Here is a 26,519-nt window from a genome sequence, read left to right as displayed (position 1 = left end):
AAATGAATACCCCTAAGAAATAAGCATCGAACATACCATTAGAACAGTGAAAATAAAAAGACTGGCCTTATTGAGTGTGTGGAGCAACCAAATTATGTGCTAAAAATGGTACAAGCACTTCAGGAAACAGGTTGTTTCTTTAAAAGTTAACTTTTAAACAGGTGATGACATCACATGTTTCATATAACATCGTTATATGAAAATAACAACGTTGTTGAACAACACCTGCCATATGACCTCCATTCTTCGTTTTTTTTACCCAAGAGAAACAACAGCTTCTGTCCACATTAACAAGGTGTATCTGAATTTTCATGGCACCTTTGTTTGTAATAGCCAAAAACTAAAAACAAAACAGATGTCCATTAACAGGTGAACAGGTAAACAAAATGCAGTACATCCATACTTCGGAATATAACGACAATAAAAAACAAAAAGCACAAACAAATGTATACAACAATGGATAAACTTCACATCATTATACTCAGTGAAAGAATCTAGAGGAATCTGCGGTGTGTTTCCACAGTGATAGAGAACAAATCAGTATTTCCCTGGGGACACGAGGAGAGAGAAAGAGTGCATGGGAGTACAGAGAAACACAGGGACAGAGTAGAAATGTCCGGTGTGTTGATATGGGTGATGTCATGGATGTGTTCCATGACAAAAATCAATACTTTGTACAATTTAAATATTTACTTCAATAAAGTAAAAAAAATTAACACTATGTTATCCTAAGCCACCTAATCAGGTTTTCACACAGGATTCAATCATTTTTTTCTTTCAACAAATATTGATTGAGTGCTATTTGCCAGGCACTGTTCTAGATGCCAGGGCTATGACAGTGGAGAGAGAAGAGGGCATGCGTGTGTCAGGGAAGAAAGAAAAAGGAAGTCTTTACCTTCACATAAATATATTCTAGGGACAAAAAACAGAAAATAAAGTCAGAGATGTCCCATGGACTATGAAGAAAAATAAAGCAGAACACAAGGGTCAGAAGTTACCAGGGCGGAAGGTTTGTGGTTGCAATTTAAAACTGGGTGATAATTTTTTTTTAAAGACTTTATTTATTTATTCGGCAGAGACAGAGACAGCCAGCGAGAGAGGGAACACAAGCAGGGGGAGTGGGAGAGGAAGAAGCAGGCTCATAGCAGAGAAGCCTGATGTGGGACTCGATCCCATAACGCCGGGATCACGCCCTGAGCGTGAAGGCAGACGCTTAACCGCTGTGCCACACAGGAGCCCCTGAAACTGGGTGATAATTTTAAATGTGTTAACTATGGATTGGTAATTTAAATACAATAGTCATTTTATTTTTTTTTTAAAGATTTTATTTATTTGTCAGAGAGAGAGCACAAGCAGGGGGAGCAGCAGGCAGAGGGAGAAGTAGGCTCCCTGCTGAGCAAGGAGCCTGATGGGAGACTCAGTCCCAGGACCCTGGGATCATGACCTGAGCCGAAGGCAGATGCTTAACAGACTGAAGCACCCAGGCGCCCCAGGACAGTTATTTTAAATAAGACCTCTCTCTTTAAAGAAAAATTTAAGCAAAGACAGGAAGAAGGCTAGGAAAGTGACCAAATGAGAATGTTATTTGGAGGAGGGGTGCAGGAAGAGGCAAGCACAAGTGCCCAGGCTCCAGAGGATAGGCAGACCAGGCATGCCCCAGAATAGCCAGGACATCAAGGAAGCTGGACTGGCAAGTGAAGAATAAGTCCCAATATTGTCTAAATCATTTTCCATGCAACATATTCTTTCACGTTTCCTTTGTAAAAAATCATTTCTTTTGTTCGAATAATAAATTATCCTTCTAGTTCTTTGAATTCTGAGCATGCTAAGCTAATCAATCTGTATCTCGGTTCTTGTTTGTCTATGTTTTCCTAACATACTGAGAAAGCCCACGTTTTCTGGAAGGCACAGTGAAGGGAAAACTGCTCTTAAAACGTTCAGCTGAGTGGTCTTATTTTGACCCTACGCTCTTTGCCTGGAGGACTCATGAGGAACTGCTGTTGGAAGTCAAGGGAGAAGAGGGTCCAGGAAGTTAGGTAATGTGTATTCATAATCCAATAATGAACTAGCACGACTCCAAATCACTCTTTCTGCTTCATTTTTTTCATCAGTGAATGAGTCATGATATAAAATTCTCTGGAGAATCAAGCAAACAGATTGAAGTTGCTATTAACCTTGCTGCTGCTTTTTTGTTTTTTTTTAATCTTTTTGGTAAAGAAGTCATTTTCTCAGAGACCTACAAAAATGATTTAAAGCTTTGATAATTTCAACAATCAGATTATTTTCACAAAATATTTCTAATACCTATATTATCACCTTAGTCAAATTATAATTTGTGTATTGGTTTTGTAAAGCATAACGTAAGTCACCTGAATGAGTTTTTAACAGAAAAGCAATGTTTGCATTCTTAGAATTTTATTTTATTTTTCAAGATTTATTTATTTGAGACAGAGAGCACAAGAAGGGGAAGTGGCAGAGGGAGAGGGATAGGGGAAGCAGACTCCCCACTGAGCACAGATCCTGAGCTCCTTCCCAGTACCCTGATCATGACCTGAGCCAAAACCAAGTGTGGGACGCTTAACCGACTGAGACACCCAGGTGCCCCTAGAATTAGAAGTTTATGTTAGAAATGAAAGTGTTCTTGGTATAGAGGGCAGTGAATAATCCAAATACCTTACATACAGTTTTTAAAAGATTTCTCTTTTCCTCATTAATGACAATGAATGTCAAGGTCGACTTTTCCCCCCCCTCAATATGGAGGCTGCTATGACTATTTAAGAATCCTGTAAAACCATTAGGAAAAGCAAGTCCTTAATGACTTGTCATAAATTATTTAAGACGAACCCAGGGAGTAAAAGATTCTGCGTATGTGAAACAGCATTATTGTTACCAGGGAGAAAAGTTGGAAGCATGGTGCCAAGCATTTATTTGCTTACAGTGGGAGAGCTGTTTATCTTTAAATTAAAAACTCATCATTATCTTGGCAAAGACTATCTAAGTAACATATGGAATGAGAGCGACTCTGGGAACACGGCAGCCTTTGCAAATGAACATTTAAAAGGAAGCTGTATGGTTGTGGTCTTGAATTGGCCTTGAACATCCATCCTTTCACCGGTCTGGGACTAAGGAAGTTACCATCCCTGCCTCAGCATTTCATTATGGGGAAGAAAAAGGTTATAATATACTGAGGTGCTTATGTATCATAAAATAGTTTAACACGTTAACTGTTAATTTTATACCTATACCCTTCGAAATTATTAGAACACTTTCCTTGCAAAGCCCAGTCTATAAACAAATAATAAATGAAAAATTTTAGAGAGATGGATACAAATCACTTGGCTAAATCCAAATACCTATTTCCTAGTTCCTCAAGGGTACCACTTTAAATGTAAAACAAGTTCCATGTTGAAACGGATTTAACATTCAACTTCAACACAGAAATAAGTTTGCTTTGAGTCCACAAAATAATTGATAAAAATGCATTTTTTATTGAAAAATGTGCAGAAACAATCACTGAATACAGTTCGCCACCGTAGTATTCAAACCCAGACACCACAAAATCATTAGATGCTATGATTTCTGAAGCCACTGGAACTTTGGTACAACAAAATAATGATCTAACAGTGTTTGTCGGGCACCACAGTATACTCAGGGGCACACAGAATAAAAACTCATGTTTAAGGTTTTAATTTACATTCATAGCACTAGACAAAACAGGTCTGTGGAGATGACAGAACAATCAAAAGTGCTTAGCCTAAAAATGAGCGGAGTATCACTTCAAGGTAGACTGTCGGAATACGGTGAAGCACTTCAGGGTTACGGTAGAACATTGTCTATTTTTAACACATTAAGCAGGATAACTTATTTCTCTTAGATAATTTCAGATGCAGTCAGATCTTTTACAAGGCGATGGACACAAAAGCCCTACTTGTACAAGGAGGATTTGACCAAGTTGTAAAACACTATCTAGAATGCAATTGGACTCCTTGGAAGAAATACCAGATGACATACAAAATGAAATAGAACTCATATTTTTCAATAACTTGAGATATATTAAACATTTTCAATCAAATACAATGACCTCAAGTTGCTAACCATTGATAGTTTCCAATTCCCCCTCCTAAAATTAGTGTTTTGCCCCTGCTATGTAATTTCTCCTCACAAGTGGTTTAAATTACTATAATTTTTTATTATGCTTAGCTTGTGATAATAGTGCCTGTTTATGAAATGGAACATAATTCACAAACCAATTTTTTAGATTCTCCTTTGAGCCTGACATGAACCCTATGGGGCACACAGGGTTTATAAACTCCATATGAGGAGAAGCCACTAAGATATTTAATGACACACTCACGGTCCCCAAATTGTTCTTTCTGGCCACTTTCCTTTCTATAATACTAAGCTTCCCCTCAAAGAGCATTTGGGAGAATAACCTGGAGAATAAAAGAGTAAATATAAGAATATGTTCATAGTTCACTAGGGACAGACACCATTTTGATGTTCCAGCAGACATAAGGACAAGAGCCATTGATTAAATAAGGGATCCATTAAGTTAAAGACAGACATGCCTGCTTCTACAAAATTTGCTAATGATGCTTAAAGACTAAGTCAGCTGAGGGATATTAGCCATGATTTCCACACCTGTTGGAAAGAAAAGGAACCAGGAAACAAATTCAAATGACTCGATCCAAAGATGATTCCTTTGTATATTTTTTTCTCCAAAAGCTGACACCCTTTTAAATAACCCCCCTATTTTGTTGCTAATATTTTTGCTTGTTTTTTGTTCTTTCTCTATATGAAGCTGGAAAATAACCACACGCTGTTGGTAAAAGGTGTGCAAAGAAGCATCTTTGTGATTCTACTCCTTGAAAAAGTAGTCAAAGTGCAATTTATGAGAAAATTAAATTCAGACAGAGCAAACAAAATGTTTCAAAGTTTCCCACATTTTGATGCCACTAATGAAATATTTGGTGTTTAAATATTTTTATTAGCTTAGTTCTATTTATTAGCATAAATTTCCACTTGATAGATAAAAATGATGGACAAATATTTGCCTTGGATCTTGTTACAAACACTCTTCTTGTTGGTAATTCTCTTCTTCATTTTCTACTTAAAAATCAGCCTCAAAGTACATGGTCTTCTCTGTGTTCTGCAATATTGAAGAACACTATTCAGACAATGTTGAACTCTAACCTCTCTTTATGGTTCTTCCTTAACAATGTCATCATGGTTGGGTCTCCACCTAAGAATTCTAAGGCAATAAATTCCTAAAATCCCCTAGATTTCTAACAATGATTTTTATCAGTCCTACTTTATGAGACAAATATCTTCATGGGTTTATAAAGCATTGAGACAACACTCATCTCAGATAACACTCTACTTGCCATGTTTAAGAGTTCAGCACTCTCCCCAGAAATAAATTTATATCATATTGGTCAAAGAGCAAGAAGAAAATAATAGTTTTTGGTGAATTCTCAGACATCTTTTTCAAGTATAGACAGCATCTTATCATCTTTAAAGATCATAAAGCTTTCCCGAAAATATTCACATACACTAGCCTTCTTTTAATGCTTTAAAGCTTGGTGGTACAGAGTGAAAGACAACTTTTCCATCCCTTTGGCTAACATTCGCTCTCAGATCTCTCTTTTAAAGAGTTAAGTATCTTAGGAAACCAGAAACTTCAATTTATCTCTTTACAGTTTGAGATTGTAACTCCAAGATTCCTTATGGATGAGAATTTTCCCTCAATGCTTTAGTATGGTACACATTGAGGGAAGCATATGTACCCTTTTTAAAAGTGAACAGAGATACAGAACAGTGAATAATTTTGTGTCATGGACACAGGTTCTGGGGTTCCACTCTACCTAGTTATTCACTATTACACATACTGTTCTCTTTCTAGTTGATCAGTGTGTACATGAGCTTCATCAAATATGGTGATTTCTAGTTGATTCAGTTTACAGTTTATAGAATATTTTGGCTGTTATTTATTTTTTTAATATAGTCATGTACTTCTCTATAGTCAAGCTTCTGTCTCTTACAAAGGAGAAAAGAAAGGTCTGATTGAAACTCTTGCCTGGTTCATTTAACCTATACAGTTTGGCAGAGAATAGCACACTCTAGAAGCATGACAAAGACACCAACTGATACACAGAATGGCCCACCTGGTGGAAAACAACAGATGAAATATTTACCTTAGAAAATGCTGGTTTTGAATTTTTTTGCAATGTATAGCTGATACTATGGAAATGATAGCAAATCAACTCGAGTGGTGACTTGCAAGAATTCTAACACTTATGTAGGACCCACAAGCTCAATTCCTAGCACTTAGCATTTTCTCTGCCAATTCATGACTTGTGACCCTCGTCATACCAAGACAAACACGCTTTCTCAGCCATTTTTGATACATTTTTCAAAGGATTTTTCTTTTCTTGTATCAAAAGGTAACCTTGTACCTACTCACAGTTAAGTCTCAAGCGATGCCCACCCCCACTCCGTGAGAAGCTTAGGAGACCAGGAGATGGTGGTAATCATTTCCAGATTCCAATAATATCCTGTCCCCTTGCTGAAGATGTCAGAACTCCTTTAGTGTCTCTGTGAGACCTTCCTCAAATATGATATAATAGGAAATGAGCTATGTGGTTGGAGACAAATTTGGTCATAGAGGTATTCGAGGCACTGTGTTAGAGCAATGTAAACATCAAACTAGTGTAAGCACTCCAGAATGATTTCTGTATCAGAAAGGAACTTCATGTACATTTTAAACATTTCCCCAAAATACAGTATGGTTTATCAAAGCATTTGGGAGATAACAAGTAACAGGATACATCTTGGCTAAAAATACATGCTGTTTTGGGTTAAAGGAGGTACGCAATTCTTTAAAGCAGTCTGTGTACTTCATGTTCTCAAATCAATTTGAAATTATAAAATGAATTATACATAATAATTAATTCTCTAATAAGAAGTGAAGTCATTTCCAGTAATGGTGACATAGAATTTGGGATCAGATGTCAAACTCGAGAGAGAAAATATTTTCTTAGGTCAAGTATTTATTTATAAGTAGGATACTATTTTAAATTAATTTTCCTGTCTTCTTTACATTTCATTCCTCTTGAGATTGTTGCCCAGTAATTGTTATTTTTATAGGCAGAGTTCTATAATTATAGGCATCGTCGCCCTCTGCTTCATGCTACAGCTATCAAATAATGATCTTAAAATAGACCCTGAATAAATGCTTGTCAACTGGCAATGACAGAATCTTGGCAAAAGTCAGTCAATCATATAACTGGAAAAAGAGTAGAAAACAAAAAACAAATCCAAAATAGAATACATTTAGGATTTCATAAAGGCTAAACATTCCCTATCACAGGAATGCCAGAGACATCACAATTTGAATCCAAAGGAGAGTTGATAAAATGACCACAGAAGTTTACCAAATTTTGCCACAACAATGATAATATTGTTTCTGCTCACTTTTCTTTCAGTCAAAGCATCTTGGGTGTTAGTGAATAGCTTTCTATCTTCATGGCTCAGGAACTGAGGTCATGAAGTGCATCGTAGAGAAAAACAGCATTGGAGGGAATACCCAAGCATGATGGATCCTAGAAGCTGGCATTATGCTTCCTAAGTCAGAGGAACTGAGCAGTTCACACTGAGAATCTTGCAAGAACGTTTTAGACCATCCCTTGGATCTGTGTTCCTAATAATGGATTCTATACCAGATGTAGACTCTGGAGAGAGGTTCAAGGGTGGGGGATATACTCATGATAAAAAGAGAAAACTTGAAGCATGATGCCTTTGTTACTGATAAAACTGAAATATTTAAATAATAGTTTAACAGGAGTTGCTTATGCTTATCAAAAACAATGATTGAAAAAAACAATGTAATATCAGTTTAGACACAACAATAAGAATAGGCCAACGGAAAATCTTTTTGTAATGATTTTTAAAAAGAAAAGGCAGTTTTATGTAAAAAAATAAAGTGATTAACCAAATTTTTAGAGAGAAAATACACAGCTCCATTCCTGCCCTACCCCCAACTATAGTTCAAATGTGAGTATTTTGCCTTGGGCAAACAAAAACATATGTATTTTTTTTCATACGTTGTAATATGGCATGAGGTATCGTCAATTTTCATGTGATGAATGACATGAAAACTCAAGAGTGACCATAAAATCAATCTATCATCCTGAAGTTGTTGATTTACAAAGGGACACACCTCTATTTTTGCAATTGATTCAAAGTCAGGGGTGGGTGTGGAGGGTAGAAGTGTGATTTAGAGTTTCCAGTGCTTTTGTAAGTTAAAAGAAACCCACAATTATTTGTCACTTTTTGTTTTCATATCACCAACATATTTTGTCTAAAAACAATTAAGGCTAGTTTTTCTTGACTGCATTTTTAAAGACATATTTAATAAATGACAATCTTTAATTTCTCCTTGTGACCATTTACTAAGAAAAATGAAATGTGAAACTGAACACTGAACCAATTTCCAAAATTTTGTTTGGAAAGGGAAACTTCTGGAGATTCTCTTAATCCCAGCTGATAATGTCAACTTCTAATTGGCTTGAGTGAAATTTGGCTAAATGATTCTTCCAGACATCTGTAACAGACACATTTAATATCATTTGTCCAAATGCCATGTTTTTATACTTCCATTTTTCTCCTAAGGCATTTCTCTTGTGCTTTGTCGTTCACAGTCCTGTTCTTATCTATCTGCCATTTATTAAGAATATAAAAATGACATTAATATACAGTCTCCCACATTTTAACAGAAGTCTGATTCACAATCTCATAACCTTACCAGTACTTGAGTCACCCTAGGACAGCTTATTGGGTGTACATAGTAATGTCATTATTAATGATCCATTTAGAATTCTTTATTGTATACCCATTTTTAGCTAATACGTTCCCCCAATGCAAAACTAAAAGTACAAATCAAATTCAATATAAGAAGTAAATCCAATCTTTGAAAAAAAAATCATCTTTCTATATTCTCCCTTTCGTGGCCTATTCCTTTCCCCCATGTGACATGGTCATTTTTGTTCTGATTTAAAACTCACTGATATCATCTTGAATACTTTCTTATATACTCATCTTCTTCATTAAAAAAAAAAATTGAGCATCCATGACCACGAGATCACATTAGGAAATCTCTGATCTTGTTTGGAGAGTGCGTCAGAGACAACTGGTCAATTCTTTTGAACACTGTTGACTATTCTGGTTTCTTAAAATAGATTTTTCTGGCAGAAAAAGAAAGACATGCCATTATGCATGGTCTACTCAACAACAATTTCGTGGTTTGTCGCTGTTTTTTGGAAGTAATATTTGGGTGGGGTTTTTGATGATCAGTTCCTACGTAGGGTCTAGCAGCCACATTTCTTCTCTGCTGGTTTTTCCCCATCTAGCTTTCCAGAGTCTCCATTGACAGTGTCGGGGACTTGTGTCTTCTCTACACACTGTTCCATTCGCTTCATGATTAAGTCCAGAAGGGTTTCCACAGCTTTCTCCACATTCTGGCCCGTCGCGGCACTTGTTTCAAAATATGGTATGCTTGCATCGAGGAGATGACACATATTTTTGAGAGGAAGAAATCAGAAAAGACACAGACATACAAATAAGTAACATAGGCAAAAACATGGCTGGCTGAGAGATGGTGAAATAATCAGGGTTTTGCCCACTGAGATGGAAAGCATCTTGCTTTTTCTCAGTGAGTAAAAATTGATGGGCTGCTTTCTCGTATGGGTATAACCGATTTTATGGACAAGGAAACGGATATGGGAGGTACATAGGAATTTGAAGCTAAGGCATTATCACTGTTTCACAAAAAAATTAAGAGGGTAGAAATACCTGAACTAGGGATAAATCTTACCATTAAAATATCACTTCCCTTCTAATCAATTATCTGGAAATTTGACTTAGAAATTAAGCAGGCACTGAATAAGAGATGCATGTAAAGAAATAGTTTATATGGAATCAAAAGTTACACATTTTTAAAGCTCTCATGGAAAATTCTTCAGTAAAAAATTGGCAGGTATGCTGAAACTGCTTTAAATTTAAAGTCTGTGTTGGAAGTCAACTTATCATTGTAGGGGAGTATTTAATTTTTTTTTTTAATCTGCCACTTAGGCTCAGCTAGGATAAGGATTGCAATATTATGTCCCAGTCAGGTGTTATTTCTTAGGGTTTTACAGCTATTAGTGGAAAGGCAGTAGACTATCATGTTGAAAATCATGAGCTCTGATCTCAGACTGCCTGGGTTGAATTCAAGCTCTGCTACTTACTAGCTACATGGCCTTCCATCAGTTACTTAACCCTCTATGCCTCAATTCTTCACATATAAAATGGGATAACTCTAGATCCCCTATGTATCATCATGAGGGGTTAAAAGAGTTAAAGTCTAGGGACAGTTGTTAGTACATAAGGAGTATTCAGCAAATGTTAGCTGCTATTACTATTAAGGACTTGATTTATTTATTTATTTATTTATTTATTTTTTTTTAAAGATTTTATTTATTTATTCGACAGAGATAGAGACAGCCAGAGAGAGAGGGAACACAAGCAGGGGGAGTGGGAGAGGAAGAAGCAGGCTCATCGCAGAGAAGCCTGATGTGGGGCTCGATCCCACAACGCCGGGATCACGCCCTGAGCCGAAGGCAGACGCTTTAACCGCTGTGCCACCCAGGTGCCCCAGGACTTGATTTAAAAGATCACATACATTCCCCTGAAAGATCCTTTTCATTCATGGGCCATTATTGACTCAAGGGGATTCCTCCCAGTATGAACCTCATGTCCCTGCTCCATCACTAAGCAGTAGTGTGCAAGGTCAGGTGACATCTCCGTGTCAAAGACTTACCCGTATTTGTCAGCCAGGTCCCGGGCTTGCCTTTCATTGACTTCCCTCTGGTCTGGCAGGTCTGCCTTGTTGCCAATTAATACTATATCTGGATTTTCACAATAAGCATTCGCTTGCAGTTGGCCTTAGGAAGAAAGCAGATGGACCCAGCACGTTAGTTATAAACAAGTAATGTCAAATGACTGCTCGTACTTTGAATTCCTTTTCTTTTTTTCATACTTCAAATTCCTAATTTAATTGTTCACTTCACTGCTTGCTAGTTACGTGATATAAACTTATATGATATAGTTACTTAACTTTACTCAACTGCAGCTTCCTCGTCTGAATGAAGATGATGCTTCAAAAATTGCAGATTGTGACTATGAATAATAATTGATATGAAGCACCTGTATGATCACCCATCAGTGCTGTACATCCGGGGAAATGTCCTCCAAGATGGACATACTGCTTCATACTATTTGTTCCTCAAATATAAGGAGAGATAATAGAACAGGAATTTTAAGTGTGTAAGTTTGCTCTTTCCTTTAAGAGGCTGCTACATTTTTTTTAAGTAGGTTCCATGCCCAATATGGAGCCCAATGCGGGGCTTGAACTCATGATCAGCTGAGATCAAGAGTCAGATGCTTAACTGACTGAACCACCCAGGTGCCCCAAGGCAAGTACATTTCTATCTCCTGAAGTCCAAGGTGATGGTCTATTAGAATAGAATGTTTCTGAACCACCACAAATTCATGTAGAAACAATTTTAAGACAGGTGACTTGTTTTTCTTTTTCTCTAGGATACACTGTGCAAAAGAGAGAAGAAAGAGGGAGGGAAGGGGGAAAGGAGGGAAGGAAAGAAGGAAGGAAATGATCAGAAATCTGTCAACCTACGTTTTTGAGTTATGGGGATTACTTTAATTTCTATCTCAAGGCATGCTGTATGCAACTTTGCCGAGGAGGAAGACAAGGCTTACCCTGTAACACTGATTACTTGGGTGTTAAAAAAATTAAAGTGTTAGGAGACATGCCAATTAATTATCTTAAATCCTTATAGTATCCTTCTGGATTTTTCTTTAAGTAAGGAAGAATTTTATCTGCCTTGAGAAAGGATGAACAAATCATTCTTTGAAAGAATCTAATAATCTTATTATCTCTTTATCTCCTCAGAATCTAATAATACCACCAAAATTTAGAGAAAGAAATACAGTAATAGAAGAAAATGGAGACAAATCCTAGGATAAACACTCAGATGGAGAAGTAATGAAGGAAGTCAGAATTTGTCGGGATTTGTCCCCATGGTGTCATCTGTATTATTGAATTCACATTTAAAGCAGTTATATGTATTAATTATAAATAATATATAATAAGAAGAAATACATTTTTTTGAGTATCTATTCTGTGCCAGACACTAATCCCAGCTTTGGGCTATTGTGATGGAACAAAGCCGACAAAGTCTGCACTTTCACAGAGCTCACATTATAGTGGCAGAGAGTCAAAAGGGCAAGTAAACAAAGAAATACATAAGATGATGTCAGGCGGTGGCAGTGACAAAAGAGAATATAAAGTGTACTGAGGAGATACAAAGTAATGAAGATTACTAGTTTATTTATTTTTTAAAGATTTTATTTATTTAAGAGAGAGCAAGAGAGAAAGAGCACGAGCAGGGGGGAGGGGCAGAGAGAGAGAGGGAGAAGCAGACTCCCCAATGAGCCTGATGCAGGACTTGATCCCAGGACCCTGGGATCATGACCTAAGCTGAAGGCCAATGCTTAACCGGCTGAGCCACCCAGGTGACCTGAAACACACTAGTTTAGATGGGTAGTCAGGGAAGGCTTCTTCCAAGAGATAAAGAAAGTTTGAAGAAACCCTTGAAGGAGACACGAGAACTGGCACACTCCATAAATGGGAGAAGAGAAACCAAGGCAGAGAAAATCGGAATGTATAAAAGCCACAACGTAGAGAATGTGCCTTTTGTCCTGGGAACAGCAGCAGAGATGTGTGGCTGGAGGCCAGTGAGCTGGGACAGAATAAGAGTAAATTACACAGGAATCTAAGGCCTGATCGCCAAGGCCTTACAGGTGAGTGAAGGATTCTAGATTTTATTCCAAGTGAATTGGGAGGTCCCAGAGGGACTTTGAGGAGGGGAATAACATGATCCAATGTTGTTTTTTTTTTTTTAAGATTTATTTATTTATTTGAGAAAAAGAGAGAGCAGGAGAGAGAGAGAAAGAATGGGGGTCGGGGCAGAAGGAGAGAGAATTTTAAGCAGATTCCCCACCGAGTGAGGAGGCTGACTCGGGGCCCATCCCAGGACCCTAAGATTATGGCCTGGGCCGAAATGAAGAGTCGGATGTCCAACCGACTGAGCCATCCAGGTGCCCCAATATGACCCGATTTAAAAAAATATATCACTCTGGCCATAGACAGCCCCAACAAATCTAGAAATGACAAGCCTATCACCAGTCCATAGGACTGCTTATATATCCCATCAGGATCAAAATTCTTATTTGTAATAAAAATGCAAATGAAATAGTCCCTTTAGTGCTACATCAATTTTTAGAAAAAGAAAATCAAATGCTACTTTCCTATGCTGACATATATCAATCTGTCTTCAACAACTCACTGGGCTACTTTTAACTTATGTCTAAATTGTATCGATTTTTCATTTTAAGTCTTCCTTACATTTGAACATTTTTTTCCAAAAATCTAAAATTTCAGTGTGAGCTGACTGACACACAGTACCTTATCTTCATGTGGCTGGTCTGCTCTGGGGCAGTTTCTCACCAAATTAACTGATTTGTGAATTCATCTGTTAGTTAACCCGTGCACAAGGGCATACATTTTTAGGTGCCAGTGAACCCTCTCAGAAAACACTGCTGCTTTTCTCTGTCTCTTTTCCAGATTAGATCTGGTAGCTCACACAGTTGTAAGAAGTCCTTTAAGACTTACTGGGTAAGTGGAATTAGTAGCCTTTCAATTGCAATAATAAAGACCTTGAATATTTTATAAATATATATGTGTGTTGTGAGAGCTACACAGCCTTCTTCTAAGAATGTCAAAGGAAGGTACGATTCCAAGCCACCTTCAGTGAGCCACATACAGCCCATCACTTTGAAGGTGACACAGGGAATGGTAAACTCATGGATCTCAAGGTTAATCTGTGGAACCTAATCTGGTTCCATGTTTGGAGGCAAAGAAGCAAATAGAGCTGTTGGGGCCCAAAGTAGCCAATGCAAGTGACTTCATCCCACTTACTCATCCAGTTTCTGACATTTAAGAAGCTCTGTTGACTGGTGAGGTCAAACATTAATAAGAAACCCATGGCATCTCTGAAAAATGCAGTGGTGAGGCTCCGGAATCTGCCAAGAAAGCACAGTGGATAGTTCTGGAAGTTAGCCCACAAACATATTATGATGACAGTACACACAACACTATTTCCCTCTGAAATGTGAAATCCCCATGGCATCCCTTAGGGATTCTCCTGCAGAATGAGAGATTGGGCAGAAAGATTGCTGAAGGATCAGGGAAGGGCATCTGGTTGTAGACATTTCTTAGGACCACATCGTGGCTTTACGGTCTATAGCAATTATGCACACAGAGTTTGTAACATTCAGTCACATGCTGGCTTACACAGCCCCTTGGACTCTTTCTCTTGTTGGCTCACAGATATCTTGTGGTCCACAATTAAACTGGATGCCAGTTTCAAATGGGGACTTTAACTTATACTTTTCAATCTCCCTTGTCTGTGTCTGGAAGAAAGCTTGGCACTCGGTAGCCTAAAAATGAGCCCGTGATTATGTGCAGAAAACCACAACTTCTTAGCAACTGAAACTAAGTTCTTCTGCAGGGAAAAAACAACACTGGTGAGAAGACTGTTTTATAAACACTGTGGGGGTAAAGCTGAATTTTAGTCTGGCATCCATGTTTCATGAGGAAGAGGGAAAAACACTGAAGAAAGAAGGAAGAAGATGATTAGGGGAAGCAAGACAAGGTCAAAGAGACGTACTAGTTGGAGACAGAAAGCAAGAATGCTTATCTCTAATGGAGGATTTTGAAGAATATACTCTGTCGTGTGCTATGTAAAGACTTCCTCTCCTCTGCTCTAACCTCCTCCACCCCAAACTCTTCAGTAGAATTGAAGGTGTGCTGAGATCCACTTCAAAGGCAGGACTGGGCAAACCAGAGACCACACAGAGGAGAAGGTTTGGGTTATACGGACACAGAAGTGAATTCGGAGATGGGTTTTTAGAAAGGCACATAACTTTGAAATACTATCACTTCCTCTCCTAAATGTCCTCCTAGGACATTTTAGCCTATTTGTGGATTCTTTGGTTTCCTTGGAGTTCTATTCTCAACACTTTCCCACTCGACATACATTCACTGAGTAATCTCATCTACTTCCCTGGGCCCAATTGTCAACTACAGGTTGAATCCCAGATGAATAGGTATAGATTTGTCCTGTCCTTCATGCTGTGTGCCCAACTACAGTGTGTTTCCAGCTGGAGGAAACTGGCGCACCTCTAACTTCAGGAGTCTAAACCCAACCTGGCCTCCCCTCCTGATCTCTTCTTCTATCAATGTATCACCATCTTTGGGGTGACCATGGCTTCTTTGTCCTTCACCTGCTGTATACAATCACCAACTATCTCCTGACCGTCTCATTTCTGTCCATCTACTCTAGTTTTGAGTCTATCCTCTTTCATCTGAATAACTTCAACAGTCTTCTTCATAGGCTTCCTGTCTCCAGTTTTGTTCAGGACCTCACCTTTCACGGATCCCTTCCTGCTGATTATATAAATCCTCTGCTAAAAACATCTAAATGATGATGCACTGCTCTTAAGATAATGACTGAACTCTTTAATACAGTCAGGCTCTGCATGAACTGATCCTTGCTCATCTACCTGGCTTCATCTCCTGACTATCCACAGGCATGCTGATCTTCTTTTAGTTCTTAGAAAGTTCACTCTCTCCCCTGGGCTCTCACACATGCTGCTCTTCCTGTGGGTAACCTGGCCCTAGTGCCTCCGTTACCTCCTACCTCTTGAGCCAGTCATACATTGTCTACGAGTATATATATATATATGTAAATATATAAAACAGTCTCAGAGGAGACAGCGCTTTCCCAAGTAGCCTTCCTAACACCCACATTTGGGTTACAGGCTCCTCCTGGTGCACCCGCCCATCATCTTTTGTTTTCCTGACACTGTCCTAAGGCTGTATTGCAATTGTTTGTTATCTGTTCAAATTCCACCCTAGACTTGTGAGCTCCAACAGGAAAGAAGTTATGTTTCTAATTTGTTATCCATTATATTTTCATGGTCCTGAACATAGTATCTGATCACAAAATGTTAAATTAAGAGAAAAAAAAATAAAAGAAAGAGAATAGCAGAGGATATACAATTATTAAAGATTTCAATGACTTCAGTAGAGAGCGATTCTTTTAATATCCAAGCAAAGAGAATAGATATTTTAATGACTATTCCCAAATTTGATTTCTTTGGTAAGACATTAATCATGATAATTATGAAATACCAAAAATTCTACTCAATTTTTTCTTGTGGAATTGTTCCTACCATTTGCTGGAAACTCGCAGAGATTATAAGTGCTTTTATCAAAGTTTTCTTTCTCTTTGGGGAGTAGCTATATTCACAAAATTGTCTCCTACTCAACTACAATAGTGTGGCTAAGACAACTGCTCTCTGTTCTCTCCCAAAAAGAGAGAGAGACAGAAAGAAAGAGAGTGTACGTGTGTCTATGTGTGTTGTGTGTGTGTCTCATTTAAGGACAAGACTGTAGCCATGGCCCCCTCTCATTGCCCATAGCACGTGGCAGAGTTATTTTTTTATGTTAATGGTCTTTTCATTGGGGGGGGGGAAGCTAGCATTTACAACTTGGAATGGATGTAAATTGTAATTTCTCGAACAACAATGCTCACGGTCGTGCTCAAGTCCACGGCCACAGCCTACTCTGGTGGCTCCAACTCATGGCTCAGAAGGTTTTAAAAACAGAGTCCAAAGATGTTCCCTTGGTAAAGGTTTCTTTTTAAAAATTTGTGTTAACGGTGACATCCTGACACCCATGTCACCGCAGTACAATGCACACAATGCTAAACCAACACACGCAGTCTGCCACCAGGACGAGTGTCATCGTCACCATGGGTGGGGGCACACGCAAGGACGAGAGGGCCATCCTGCTAGGTGGGGCTATGTTATTTTTTTTTTAAGACATGCTTGTGTGGATCTCACTGAGATAAACCTTTCTGCATCTCCAGCAACATGGATAGGACATTCTTGTTCTAGAACAGTCTCCTATCCTGGACCATCCTGCCCAGCACCCTTGTGATCCCCATTCTTCCCAAGGTGACTCCAGGGGAAAGGTAACTGATTTCTAGCTTTACTCAGCAATCTCATGCTGTCCAGTGAGTCAGCAGGGTGGGGAAAGCTGGGACCACATTAAAAAAAAAAACCAAAAAAAAAAAAAAAAAAAAAAACCCANCACAGTATTACTTTCCCCTCACTGGGAACTAAGGCTGTGCCCTGTATCCTTGAGGTTTATGTAAGGGGTATGATTTTTAGCTTGTTCCCATGATACCACTTTTATCAATAACCATAATCTTATACGGGTTATACGGCCAGATGTTTTTAAGCACCGGGCTGAGGTATGAGACACTGTTTACCTTGCTGCTGGCTACACCTTATATAAATACAGAACACAAAATTCTCAAGGGATGAATAACTGCCATATTACTACGACTGTCCCTAGTTTTCCCCACTTCCCTCAGAGAGCAGCCGTCTTAGGGGGGCAGAGGAGAGAAGCCTACCATCGTGCTAGGCTGACATATCATGTGTGAGGACATATGGGAACCACATTTTCTCATATTACTTCTTCAAAAATGAATTAAATTGGTCTATAAAACATACATCTTTGTGACAACAAAACTGACATATGAACAGAAATTCTTGTGAGGAATGACTTCAGAAGAACGAGCAGTGTTGAAGAATGTGTGTAAATGGAATTCACAGTCAAAAGAGCTAACAGAGAGGGCCCGGCACCTCTCCTGGCGTTTACACTCACTGAAAGCGAGAACACTTTGGATGCATTTCAAAAACTAAAGTGTTTACAAGCATAAACATTCTAAGACATGTGATGCAGAATTTGGAGGTATGTGCCTTCTAAACATCTCTGACGATCTCCTGCCAATTTTTACTTAATCTGATATTGAAAAGCTCCACTAGTTTGTGGTCTTTAGCGCTTTGAAGCCTTCAATCTCAAAGAAACATATTTTCATCAAATAATGGAACAGCACCTCCAGCTCTAAGCAAACAACACTCCTGTCGACTGACCTTCTCTTGCCTTGGACATTATGCCAGAGAAGATGTTAGAAAATCAAGCATGGCCTCCGCCCCTATAATGTTGACAATTTTGTTGGGGTAAGAAGGCCACAGGTGAATCAAAGGACCGCAGTTAGAGACAGAAAACAAAGATTTGCCTTCTTACAAGGTGGTATATAATCAATCGAGTAACTTAAGGGACGGTGGGAGAGGTGTAGGAGTTCACAGAAAGAGGGAGTTTGTTTCAGATGGGCATTTAGAAAGGCCCCACAGAAGGGGTGGTCCATGACCCAGGCTTGGTAAAAGGAGAGGATCAAGGAAGGTGGAAAGGGAGGAAAACATTCCAGCCAGAGAGCAATGGTATGCCCCAAATCTTAGAAAACTAAGCCTGTCAAGAGGCATAGGACAGACAGTGTGTGCAGAAGAATGGAAAGAAATGGGAAAGGTCTTACTACCCTTTCTTCAATTCCCTCTCCAGGTTGCACTTGTAATCATGTTAATTTCCTGCTTGAATTAAATTCTAGAGGTTTTTTTTTTTTCTTATTAGAAAGTACAAAGACGACATCAAAAACTAAGGATGTATGGTATGGTGACTAACATAACATAATGAAAAATTATTTAAAAAAAAAGAAAGGAAAAGAAAGTACAAAGACAACAGAGAACAAGGGTTTCCAGAGATCACTAAAGATCTGATTTTTGAAATCCGTACCAAATCCACAATGGTAGTTATGGTTCATTAACTATAAATAATTTATTTTTATTTCTTGATATAAATGTCTATTTTGGAACCAGGAAGAGAGTTGTACAACAGTTGCTTTTCAAGTCTACGTACAGCATTCACTTTAAAAGAAATTTTTCTCAGCTGTTTGTAGCTAGAAACAAAGTAATTTACTATTACCGCTCTTGGCCGGCGGTGTCCCAAAGCTGAAGATGCACTTTAAATGCTTTCCCTGATGATCCATTTGGTCCCTGGGTATTATAAACCTAAAAGATACAATTTTCATCAGTTGATATTACTTTGGATTTTGTCGACATTCAAATTCTCTGGGTTCCCTCAGCATGTTTTTTCTCAATTACTATAATCAAAGTTCATAGTGCAGAATAAATATTTGCTCTGTTTTTTCCAGAAGTATCACATATACTCTCACTTTTAAATGTCAAGTACAAGTATGATTTTCAACACAATTTAGGCATACTGCAAACTTAAATTAGACACCTTCTGTCATTTCCTCACGGAGACAGCAAACATTAGATTAGGACCCAAGTTCTAGGTTCAAGTATCAACCCTTCATTTCACTTCTTTGAATCTTATTTTCTTACAGCAAACTGAGACCCACGATCTCTTCTTACTTTACAGAATTACTGCAAACTTAAACGACATAACAGATGTGAACGCACTTTTAAAATGCTAAAATGCTTTCCTAATACCTGAATATCTTTTACTGCACCTTGGACTTCCAAAGTGACCTACCCACGAAATACGCACAGAATTTCTCAGTAAGTTTATACAAGATATTTCAAGACTTCCTTTACTTGCCATTTTTTCCAAAGGCTCTTTTTCTTAATGTTCAAATTTTCAAAACTATGGCTTTTCGGCTTCTTATTTAAGCAAAGCCTAACAACTTTAATACTTCATCGGCTCCCCTAAGTCTGGTTTAGTAGAGATGTTTAAAGTATGGTTTAGCATAAGTATGGTTTAGTAAAAATGTTTCAAGGGACAACTTCACAAGGACTTACCTACCTAAGTCACTGGAGGCATTTGGGAGGGGTGAAGTCACAGGAAAACCCTGGAGAGGTTGGAAGCCAGGTTGCTAAGACTACGCTAAAATGTTTTGACCTTCAGATAAGGTACAGGATGTATACGGAACCAGGATTGAACTTCTCAATCGCTATTTCCTTTTCTCCCCCCCCCCCAACAAGTCTTGAGCAAAGAGTAGATTTGTGACATCAACTGGAAGCCACAGCCATGTTGGCAATCAAGAATACCTTGGGTGGCAGGAAATCTGGCTCAGCTTATGTGTCTATGCTCCACGTCTCACATGTCACAATATCCTTATTCCTGTCATTAGCGTCTAGCATAGGAGAAGAAAGCAGTTGTAATTCTCACTTAAACTCCCTTATCTTGGAAAATAGCATGGACTGGTCTCACATTCTGTTCATAATAAGCTAGTGATTGATAGCTGAGTCTACACATAAATAAAAATGCAGCAAGCTCTTACAAAGCTCATGTTCCAGCTATTTGCCAATCATTCTTTTAACTTCTCTCTGAGGGGGTGAGAAATGAACACTAGTCCTTATTGAGAAACTTAACTCAGATCAAGAGTTAAGGGTTTTGCAACCCGGATCACTCAAGTTTTGAAAGATTCCTAGAGAATTCATAGAAAACACGCTATATAAACCTGTAAATTATTTCTTTGTCTAATATGCTTTTGGAGACAGTTGATAGTGCCTCTCGACGTTTTTCTTAGCAAAATATTATTTATAGTTGACAACGTTAAGAGTATTCTAAATTGAATTAAAGTGACAGGTTATGAATTTCCTATGATAAAAGACACCTTGCAATGCAATAGACATAGCTTCTTAATTCTATTTTATTTTGGGAGGGAAGGAGAAATCAGCAACAAGGTTAACATAACAGTATAGTTAAAAACTCACCACACGTTTTTCCCGAAAGTCTATTCCTACTGTTGTAATAAACTTGGGATTGAACTTATTGTCTGTGTATCGGTAAAGAAACGTCGTCTTCCCCACCCCCGAATCTCCAAGGGCCAGGAGTTTGATCAGATAATCATAGTCCCCATCGGTCATAGTGATGGTCTTGGTGGGCCTGTGTAGGAGAGGAAGATAGTAGGTTATGATAAAAATCGGTTTCCCTTTCCCTTCCTTCAAAACACAACATAAATTTACTTTTCAAGGTTAAAATAGTTGAATACTTCTATTCTGTCAAATTCTGAATTAACATGTTCAGGGCAGCTGCAAGAGTAAGGGCACCTCTATTATTTCACTCAGTACAAACCTTTTTACATCATGTCAGTTAATAGGGAAAAAAAGCTATCTGGTACCCACCACAGCCATCCTTAGCAGAACTTAAAGAACCACAGCCTTTGGTTTTAAAGCCAGTGCCCTTTGGGGACAGCAGTATGGTGCCAGGAAGAGAAGGAGGTCACAGAAAACAGAAAATCCTGCCCCAAAAGATGCAGGGAAGCTAGGGAGAGATTGCAATTACTTATGAGTAGTGGAAGAGAAAAGCCTAGGGAAACATTTTGCATCTAATCATGCACAGTGAGCTTTCTATTATGTGCATGCAAAATATTCCTTTTTAATTTAAAAAATTTAACAACTGAGATGACAACCTTTAAAAACATTGATTTGAAATCATTTCAAAAGCAGTGTCTAAAAATCTTCTGTTTTGAAATACCAAAGCCTCTGTTCTCCAATGGCAAATCTGTTGTATTTGGCAAACCTGCTGAATATTTTCCAGACCTTGAAAAAGGAGAAAAAGCTAGTAAGAGGCATGACTATGGTAATTCTGCTAGTATTTCTCCTGCCTGAAAGAATGCCATTTGCCATTTTTCCCATTGTCTGGACCTCCTTTGCCTCAGTCTTAATTTCTTCTGTTGTTACAATGACTATGTGTGATGCCATGGGCTAATGCCAAGAACACCAGCACTGGCGATACCTTTGAATTACACTATCACCTACTGAATACTTAATAAGGTTTCCACTCCTGAAGTCAGCAAAATGATTTGCCATTTGATAAAACTTTCTGATTCATGAGTTGTAGAAACAGGTTTACGATAGCCCCACGTAGAGGAAGGCCCATAAAGAAGTTCCTAGAAAAGTATCTCTCTTATTATATGAAAGGGCAGACTATCTTTCCACCTTTATAAATCCAGAAAACATCGTACTTCTCATTCTGGGGCGATTAAAATTAAATTTCAACAAGTCATCCCGTAGACATATCTAAAAATTGCTACACAATTCCAATCATGTTCTCCCTGTATGAAAATGATGCACATGTTCATCACTGCAAACAAAACTTTATTTTTTACATAGTCACTTTAGTTAGTGATCAAAACTAAATGCTTTCATGTCTTTAGATAAATAATGATGAAGATGATAATTGGGTACTTAGCAAATCAGTATCATTACATCATTTGGAAGATTGGCAAATTTTTTAATTAGAATTTTCTAAAATTTGAACCATCCTGCTGCTAAATCCAGTTAAGTACATTATGGATGTATGTTTCTTTAATTAATGAAGTGTTTTGAGTTAAAGTGTTTTGAGAGCTGCCAATACATACTTCTAGGCTAAAGCTCTCCTCCCCTGTAATAGGCTTTCTTCACTGAGTAGGACTCTCATGGTGAATGTTTGCAGACAATGTTCTCTCTTTTATTGCTGTTCCTTTTGTTTAGTAGCTATACATTGGTCAGGAAGAAGTGCTGAGCTTCCATCAACAACCAGACTTCCTCAATAAAAAGATGCAGATATTTCAAGCATTGACCTGAAATTCTTCTTGGAAAATGTCTTCAATGACCGACTACCTAGCAGTGACTAGTTCCAAGTTCAGAGGTTTTAAATATCTTACCAGGACATTATAGTTAAGATGTTGCTGTTCCTAGTCTTTGAGCCAAATGGATTGCTAGAGGAGATTGCTATCAAAGTAGTATCATTTCCCCCAACTTGGGTCTATCTGGGTTACCATCGCTCGACTTTCTTTTCTCTTTGTCTCCCAAACTTGCTCATGTGCAATTCCTCTGAAGGGTGATAAAGTCTATCATTTCACTAGTAGAATTGGATGAAACTGCTAAGTCTCTTGGGAAAGAAGGATTAAATTTATTCTGAGGTATAAGTGACCAAAGCTAAATCCTTCCCTGAGCACAAATCTTGATTGGGGGAGGAACTTAAAGGTACTAGCTGCCTAAATACAAGATAAAGTTGGAGGATAGTATGGCCCCCTAGACTAGAAAAATGAAAATACTAGAGTCAAGAGGATATATCAGCATACTTTAAATTTTTGCTTAAAGTTAACTATGTTTTTTTGCAATATTTTTTTGTGATGGAGTTAAGAAAAGCTAAGTCTTGAGCAAATCTACTTAAATATCTTCAATATATAGTATCAGGTCCAAAAATGAAAATTTTTAAAATGTAATTTATAATCTATTTTCTGATAAGGAATGCATACAGTTAAAACTTAAAGATGCAAAACAACAACAACATAGTTTTATAAGAGAGGGGAGCATGATTGACAGATGAGTCAAATAGTTGTGCTTTTAGTTCCAACAAAACAGTAATCTTCACAGGCTGCAGTGGTCTGAGAAGATTTTGTAGAGGAAGACGAATTTGTATTTAATCTTATAACAAAGGGAGGAATTACCTATGTGTAAAGAAGATACAGACCACTGCATGGGATATGACTTTGCACTTATAGAATGAGACTATCACCACTTGCCAGCCACATGACCTACCAGGTATTCCCGATCTGCAATTTGTTCTCTGTTGTTGGTACATAAACTTGCCTGGGGCAATACTGACTTGCCTCCCAGTCAGGCTCTAATCCAGAGTGAATAACTGGCTAGCCATGGATCAATTTCACTGTGGCCCACACTGGCTCTTTTCTATAAGTGAAGGGCTGTGGATACTTTGTGGCATTGAAATTCCACCCAAAATGAATGCAAAGCTTGGCACTATAGAAAACCTTTATTTAGTGTCTCCAGTAGACTAGTTAAAGAAATTGACAAAGTAAACTTGGCATGAGATCATTTGCCTTTAAAGTTTCTTTTGAAAATGAATTTTCTCATTTTTATATCACTACTCATATATAGTTACTTAGTTTGGTTCCGCTTTTATTACCACGTGATTTTCTGAGTCCTAAAATCATATGACCTTGATATTCTATCCTTGGCCCAGCAAATATGACACCACAAAGAAAAATAAAAGCCTTGGTTAAGTTTCCTTTTCCAAGAACTGAGCTAAAAAAAAATGATCTGGGAAGGATCAAAAAGCTGACAAGTTTAGCAGTATTTATTCCTGCACAATGATTGATGGCCTTGTCAGTTCTTCCTTCTATGGATCTAAAAGTAAAGAAAAAGCCAGAAGATTGCTGTACTTCAGGAAATATGTCTGACTCTCCCCCATTATCACTGTGTCACAAGCTAAACCACAAGAGCCAGGAGGTCTTTCAGATACCGAAACTGAGGCATTGTCCTCCGAACCCTTCATGGGAAGGTAAGGGACTGGGAAGAGTAGGAAAAAGAATTCAAAACACTTGTAGGCTCTGCTTAATGAACAGTCTCAAAGGTAGAAGGAAATCTAAATAACCCTGTGGTCTAGTCCTCAGTTTACAGATGAGAAGTCACATGCACAGAAGGTATGTGATTTGTGGGAATGACAGTTTCTAACAATGACAACAAAAAATCCAAGACTGTTGTTTGTTATAATTTGAAATGAAAAGTGGGCTAGATAGGTAGAAAGTAGAAATATTTTCATTCTATGGGAGAAGGGAATTTTCTCTGGTTATTGACAGGAATACGATTTTCATAGTTAGACTATCTCAAATGAGGCTGCCCATAGTTTCTTTCTCTCCCCCACTGCTATGCCTCATTCTTGTTCAACATAAATTCCATTTGCTCAGAAACTTAATATCCTTTGTCCAGTTCTGGACCCACAGAGTCCAGTACAGTGGTAGGCATGTGTTAGGGAATCAGTACGTATGTGTCAAGCATCAGAGCCATGCAAATGTCATAATTAATGAAATTAATCTTTGAGCAGCTAGTGGAAGTGGTGTCCCTCCAAGTTCAGGACTTATATTTGTCTTCCTTCCTCAATTGTGAAGTGAATATTTAGATTAAATGATCACTGAGGGACCTTTCGGCTCTGGCTTCCTGAGCTTCTTTTTCTATTTCTATAAAAACCTCAAAATAGACTATTTATATCTTCAGAGAAGCAGTTTTAAAGAACCTAGGAAAAGAGAAAGCACAGAGGGATTGTAATTTTTGGAAGTGAGATCTGTATTGGCAAAAAGCACATAAACTTGTCAGTTGAATAGATGAGGGCTCAGAGCTGGGCTTCTCCATGAAAGCACCCATTCACCCATCTAACACATACTCACTGGCACCTCATAAGCTGCATGATATGCTGTATGACTCTAAGGATACACTCTGTTTTCTTTAGAGGGGAGCTTAACAAATGCTACAGATATGTATGGATGAATACTATACAGGTGGACTTACCCATGTGAACTTAAGATGGTCTTTGCTAGTTCTCTAAGTAATAATCTTAAAAATGCCATGACAAGCTAGGACCCTGTGACTTGAACTTATTAAATTAATAAAAACAAAGTTAATATTATTTTTTAAAAAGATTTTATTTATTTATTTATTTAGTTCAGAGGGACAGCGAGATGGAGAGAAAGAGCATGAGTGGGGGAGGGACAGAGGGACAAGCAGACTCCCTGCTGAGCATGAAGCCAGACACAGGGCTTGATGCCAGGTCCCTGAGATCATGACCTGAGCCGAAGTCAGACGCTTAACCAACGGAGCCACCCAAAGGCCTCAAAACCAACTTAATATTCTTAAGGCACTTCGGAAAGCTTAAAATAGTAGACAAAGTATCAGTGATATTACTTTGTAGGTACTTTAAATAAAATAAAGTTGTCAAGCATAAAATGGACAGATGCTTAATATTTCTTCATTTATCCTTATTTGACTGGTGTGTATTGGGCCAGACATTGGGTACATCTTGAGATCTGGAGTTCTCACAGCAAACTGGCATTGAGTGATCGTTTGAGGGTGGTTCTCATGGACTGACCTGGGAATTCTGCTTCCCATAACCACATTCATGTCCTACAGGAAGCAGGGCACATGGGTGGCGTAGTTGGTTACGTGTCCGACTCTTGATTTTGGCTCAGGTCATGATCTCAGGGTTGTGAGACTGGGTCCTGCATCAGACTTCACACTCAACAGGGAGTCTGCTTGAGATTCTCTCTCTCTCCCTCCCGCTCTGCCCCTACCCCCCACTCTCTCTCTCTAAAAATAAATAAATCTTCTAAAAAATAAATAAATTATGGATGGTACTCCAGGGATTCTCTGTTAGGGAGGGAAGGTGGGAGGTAATTTTTTTTTAAAACTTTGTATTCGATAGCAGTTTGTTCTGTTAGGAAGGTTTTAATTTTCATTTTGATTCTTCTTAAAGGCTATTTATAATTAATGGATGTGAACCTATATGGAAAATTTAAACCCAATTATAAGTATAAATCACTATCAACTCAAACAACATTTACTTAAGCTGACAATGGTCAATGTGTCTCTTGCAACAATCAAATCTATTTTAAAAGATAAAAGTATCCATT

The 26,519-nt window shown here is 38.1% G+C and overlaps 1 protein-coding gene across 2 annotated transcripts in view; it reads right to left on the bottom strand.

Moving 5' to 3' along the window:
* Positions 1–3,465: 3,465 nt before the first annotated feature.
* The window catches only part of RAB27B (RAB27B, member RAS oncogene family), a 140,921-nt gene continuing 117,867 nt past the window's right edge, over positions 3,466–26,519 (bottom strand). For both annotated transcript variants that reach the window (XM_034642379.1, XM_002914674.4), the window contains 5 exons: positions 20,824–20,995; positions 19,067–19,152; positions 14,093–14,196; positions 10,856–10,979; positions 3,466–9,552 (listed from right to left, as the gene is read on the bottom strand). In XM_034642379.1, the coding sequence (XP_034498270.1) occupies positions 9,366–9,552; positions 10,856–10,979; positions 14,093–14,196; positions 19,067–19,152; positions 20,824–20,976 (654 nt within the window). In that variant the 5' untranslated portion in view covers positions 20,977–20,995 and the 3' untranslated portion in view covers positions 3,466–9,365. The remainder of the gene's footprint in view (positions 9,553–10,855; positions 10,980–14,092; positions 14,197–19,066; positions 19,153–20,823; positions 20,996–26,519) is intronic.

The sequence above is a fragment of the Ailuropoda melanoleuca genome, chromosome 14, assembly GCF_002007445.2.
Source record: "Ailuropoda melanoleuca isolate Jingjing chromosome 14, ASM200744v2, whole genome shotgun sequence".
In the NCBI taxonomy this organism is placed as follows: Eukaryota; Metazoa; Chordata; class Mammalia; order Carnivora; family Ursidae; genus Ailuropoda; species Ailuropoda melanoleuca.
The sequence above is the reverse complement of the archived record's forward strand: the minus strand, read 5'-3'. Positions and strand labels throughout refer to the sequence as shown.